The 5,207-nt window shown below is 46.8% G+C and overlaps 1 protein-coding gene across 1 annotated transcript in view; it reads right to left on the bottom strand.

Annotated features, from left to right (window-relative positions):
* The window catches only part of SOD1 (superoxide dismutase 1), a 7,533-nt gene extending 7,329 nt beyond the window's left edge, over positions 1-204 (bottom strand). Inside the window, exon 1 of the mRNA XM_045284581.1 lies at positions 63-204. Coding sequence (XP_045140516.1) covers positions 63-134 — 72 coding nt within the window. The 5' untranslated portion in view covers positions 135-204. The remainder of the gene's footprint in view (positions 1-62) is intronic.
* Positions 205-5,207: the final 5,003 nt, after the last annotated feature.

Genomic DNA, 5,207 nt, shown 5'->3' with positions numbered 1-5,207 from the left:
GCGGGCGCAGGGGCGTTGCACGCCTGCGCGGCCCGGCCGCGGGCCTCCGCACTCGTCCTTGCCTTCTGCTCGAAGTGGATGGTACCCTGCACTGGGCCGTCGCCTTTGAGCACGCACACGGCCTTGGTCGCCATGGTTTGCGTCCGGGCTCCGAGGACGCGAAGAGAGCGCGACGCCGGCCGAAGCGAGGTACGCAGCAAAAGACACGCAGGGAAAACCGAAATGACCCCCGCGCTGGGCTTTTATAGGCCAGTCTCGAAGCCCCGCCCATCCTGGCCAAAGACCAATAGCTGCGCGCGCACGGTTCCTCCTCAGGAGCGTTTTTACGTAAGCGGCCGGCCAGACCTGGGCGGGGCTTAGTCGAGGCGCGTGGAATCATGCCCTTACGGGTCGTAGATCACTTCTGTGCCGTAGCAGTAAAATGCCCGGGAACCAAAACCACGGAATGAAACAGCCTTTCCCTTCCAAGGGGTGTTAATTGTGGAATTGTAAAAATAAGGTGTATATGGTGTCTTCTTAGTTACCTAGTGCTGCTATCACAGAACACTAGAAACAAACAGAAATGGCGTTATTTCACTGTGTAGGAGGCTGGACGTCTGAATTCACGTGCCAGTCTTTGAGGAGGGCTTCCTTTGTTGGCGCTGAAAGAAAGTCCTGGTCTTCTTTCAACATCTGTGAGCCCACAGCATTCCTTGGAGATCGCCATGTGTCCTGGCATCAATCTTCCATCAATCAAAGTCTATGAGGTTCTCAGCACAGGGTCCCAAACAAGTAACTCTATTTGCTTGCTGGTGGCACAGGGGTTAAGGTGTTCGACAGTACAAACCCAGCAGCCAATTCTATGGGGAAAAGATGTAGCAATTGGCTTTGGAGGTACCTGCTACCACTAAGAAAAGCTAAAACTGTGAATTGCTGACCTTATGGGAACCGCAGCCCAACTCACCATCACTACACCAACAGGGCTCTCAAGCTTCTGTAAACTTGGTGCTCAGCATTTTAAAGTCTAATACAGAGCCAAGAAGGGACCTACAGGAAAAGAGGTCAGCCTTCAGATGGGTGCTTGTTGAAATGGCTACGTGCAATTTAAATCCTACCCCATCACCTTCTTCAGTAAATTCCAAACTTCCCCCTGATGCTTGGTGGGGAGGATTTTGTTTTGAAGAATACTGGATCCTTATACATAAGCTCAGGGTGAGACAAGAGCAGAGGCTGCTCCAGCCCCAACTAAGCTACCTTTTCATGTATTTATTCAGTAATACAGAACCTTATACTACAACGTCTCCTCTACCAGAGACCCATGTTCCACATATTTTATTATCCTCTAGGACACTGCTTGTACCTGCTTGTCGTTTTGTGGGTTGAGGCTTTTAGCATTTTCGTAGCAGATAACTAGAATATGCTAGGCCATTATATAAACTTCCAAATACTTGCCAAGTGGCCTTTGCCCAAGACTAAAGTTGCTTTGGGGTTCAGAAAGTCAGACGCAGATTACAGTTTGATGTAAGAACTTGCTGCCAAAGCAGCCCGTGATATGAAAACTGCCGTGGAACAGGGGTTGGTCCTCTGGCAATAGCATAAGTCCCTGTTACTGGTTAGCAGTTGAATACTTTAACTACTGTGTGTACAGTACTCCCTTTGCACTAAACCAAAACCAAGCCAAACCCACTGCCATCCAGTCAATTCCAACTCACAGGGACCTTATAGGACAGAGTAGGATTTCCTCAAATGGTTTCCAAAGCTGAATTCTCAATGGAAACAGATGGGCCCATCTCTCTCCCTCAGAGCTGCTGAGGTTTGAAATTGCTGAATCTTTGGGTTAGTACCTGAGTGTTTAACCAGTGCACCATTAGGACTCCTTCTTGCACTAAAATAAGGCTAAGAATTGTATGTACCTGTCCCGATTTATCTACAAATTTAACGTAAAGATACACTCATTTGTAATCTGGGAATTTCCTGTTTTCTCAGGAAGTCCAGACAGTCCTCGTATGGGATTCAACCATCTATGTGGCAGCATTAGAGGACCTCTGAGGTTCATTCTAGTCCCACCGTTAAACCTGGAAAAGGATCCCAGTCCCTGGGCCCACACTTTAGAGTTGGGTTTTGTGTCAACTTGGTTCAGCCAGGATGCTCAGTAGTTTGAGAGTGAGGTATCCTCCGTAAGAGGCAGGTCATCGCCTGATGAGGCCTCTTTGGGGATGTGGCACACTTCATATCTACAAATAGATATTGTGGAGAACTAGCTCTCCCACTTCTTCTTCCTGTTGGCCTGGGTCCTGCATCTGGGGCATCTGGGTCTTGGGCCAGCAGCTTGCCTTGTGACTTGCCAGACCTTAGAGCTGTCAGAGGCCTGCTATGTTGCCTACCAATATTGGATCCGCTCGACTCTACTGGTCTGTGGTCTTCCCACATCCTGCTTCACTTTCCTGCCTCCTGGTTTGTCTTCCAGCTTCCTGGCTCCCCAGCATCGGCAGCCATGTGAGCTGGGAAGGGCTTTAAGCTTGGCATCTGACCCACAGACTTGAGCCCAAGTGAGCCTGCTGCTCTGCAGCTGTGTGGGCAGTTGCTTGATACACATTTCTATATTATACATAGAGGAGTGGTTTTGTCTCTCTCAAATCCCAGCCTAACACGAAGACCCTCCCTCCACTGGCCCTCCACAGACTGCATCCCCCATGGGGAAAGAGGCTATAGGGCCACAAAGGTGTTCCTACCCAGAACCTGCATTCATTCCTCTTTTAGGACAGGATTATTCTTGTTAGTTGCCATAGATTCCGTTCTCATTGTGGACTGTTCCACAGGACTTTCCAGATGGTGACCTTTGGAAGCAGATTGAGTTTGAACCACCAGCATTTTGCCTAGTAATCCAACACTTTACCACTTGCCTCTCCTTTGTTTGTAGATATAGATATGTGTGTATGTGTGTGTAAATATATATATGGATATATATATATCTCTTATGCAAGGTATCTCAGCATCAAGCTACTGCCGTTTTAGTCTAGGTAATTCCTTGAGCTGTCTTGTGCATTGTAAGCTTCTTAACAGCATCCTTGGTGTGGTAGTTGCAATGAATGTACAAATGTGCTTTACACAATTGATGTATGTATGGATTGTGATAAGAGTTGTATGAGCCCCTAATAAAATGATTTTTAAAAATGTCCCAGCGCAGTCCAGATCAAGCCCATAAGTCCGATATTAGCCCATATATCTGATACTAATCTATAAAGTCCTCTTCAGAGCCATGAAACACATGCAATGACGCTGAATGCAGGACGATCACAGGCCAGTGGGTAGAAAGGCTTTGGATTCAGTGGCGGTGTAAGCACCCCAGTGCTGGCGGGGTCTCTACGTGGCTTCTCTGGCTTCAGAGGTCTGGTTGCATCTGGGTAGGCCCATGTGGCTTCTCCAGCTGTAGGCACTAGCCTAATTCCATGTGTCTTGTCAGCTGCAGTGTCTCTCAGGGAGTGAACAGAGAGCCTGTTTCCTGCCTCCAAGGTCTGGAGTTCCCAGAATTCTCAGGAGAAGGCCATGCCCACACAGAGACCTCATTGGCTATGATTTGATTGATAGGCTAGACTCCACCCCTACACTCTTAATCATCAAACCGACAAACGATTATATAACTACCACAAAATGCCTCCCCTCCCACTTTGCAAATCCTTGCTCAGGAGCATGCATCCACTGCCCAGGACCCTGGATTTCCTGCCCAAACAGTCCTTTGCCCACTTTCAGGGCCTGGGCTGTGCCACCAGTGTATACCCTTCAGCTGGTCCACAGTTCCTTCCCACAAGGGTATGGGGCCAGGTGTGGGGGAAAGAGAAAGGTAGGGAGCCAAAACCATCTTCCACAGCCGAGAAAACCTTACTGTGTAGTCGATTCTGTAACGCATGGGGGGCAACGATGTGCCATCGACTCGATGTTAGCTAGGTTTGAGGCGTTTCAGTGGCTAAGAAGTGAGTTAGGAGGTAGACAGAAATTGCAGCCCTGTGTTTCCATTCTTTTCCCTACACTCCTCTTCCTCCTCCTCCCTTCCCATACTTTTTTTAAAAATCTTTTTATTGGGGGCTTGTACAACTCATCACAATCTATACATCCATCCATTGTGTCAAGCACGTTTGTACCTTTGTTGCCATCAGCCTCAAAATCTTTTCTTTCTGCTTGAGCCGTTGGTATCAGCTCCTCATTTCCCCCTCCCTCCTCCACCCTCCCTCCCTCACAAACCCCTGATAATTTTTTTTTTAACCCTTGATAATTTATCTTTTTTTTTTTCCGTGTCTTACACTGACCTCTGTCTCCCTTCACCCACTTTTCTGTTGTCTGTGCCCCTGGGAGGGGGTTATATGTTAATCATGGTGATCGGTTCTCCCTTACTCCCCCCACCTTCCCTTTCCCCTCCTTGTATTGCTACTCTCATTATTGGTCCTGAGGGGTTTATCTGTCCTGGATTCCCTGTGTTTGCAGCTCTTATCCATACCAGTGCACATGCTCTGGTCTAGCCCGATTTGTAAGGTGGAATTGGGGGTCATGATAGTGGGGAAAGGAAACATTAAAGAACTAGAGAAAAAGTTATATGCTTCGTCGGTGCTATACCACACCCTGACTGGCTCGTCTGTTCTTTATGACCCTTCTGTAGGGGGATGTCCAACTGTCTACAGATGGACTTTAGTTCTCCACTCCGCCCTTCCCCCCACATTCACATCTATATAATTTTTTGTTCTCCCTTCCCATACTTTATTCTCCTATCTTTCCCTTATATCCCATCTTTCTCTTTCTTGAAATGATCTTTTCTTCGGTGACCCAAGGTGATGTCTTGTCAGCATCCTCGATAGATCTGTGTAGTTTTCTTTTCGTCATGGTCACACGTCACAGAGTCCTTGAGCCCTTTGCTCCAAGGTCCTCCTGATGCATCATGTTGTTCATATGAATTATAGAAAAATCAGAATTAATAAATTTATATTAAAATTATAAAAGTCAGAACTAAACGACATGCAGAAGCAGCTAAGTACAGAGATGTGTACATTTCTATATTTAGAAATATCCCAAAAACTGGAAAACAAAACTGGAGCCATTCTAACAAGTGAATTAGCTAGCTCTCATCTGCACATATAAGTAAGTACCTAATGCAAGTAAATAACAGAATCCTAAAACTATTCTTTTTTTTTTTTTTTTAACATTTTATTAGGGGCTCATACAACTGTTATCCCAATCCA

The sequence above is a fragment of the Echinops telfairi genome, unplaced genomic scaffold (assembly GCF_000313985.2).
Source record: "Echinops telfairi isolate 266 unplaced genomic scaffold, ASM31398v2 ScPeMD7_7469;HRSCAF=8507_0, whole genome shotgun sequence".
Lineage (NCBI taxonomy): Eukaryota > Metazoa > Chordata > Mammalia > Afrosoricida > Tenrecidae > Echinops > Echinops telfairi.
The sequence above is the reverse complement of the archived record's forward strand: the minus strand, read 5'-3'. Positions and strand labels throughout refer to the sequence as shown.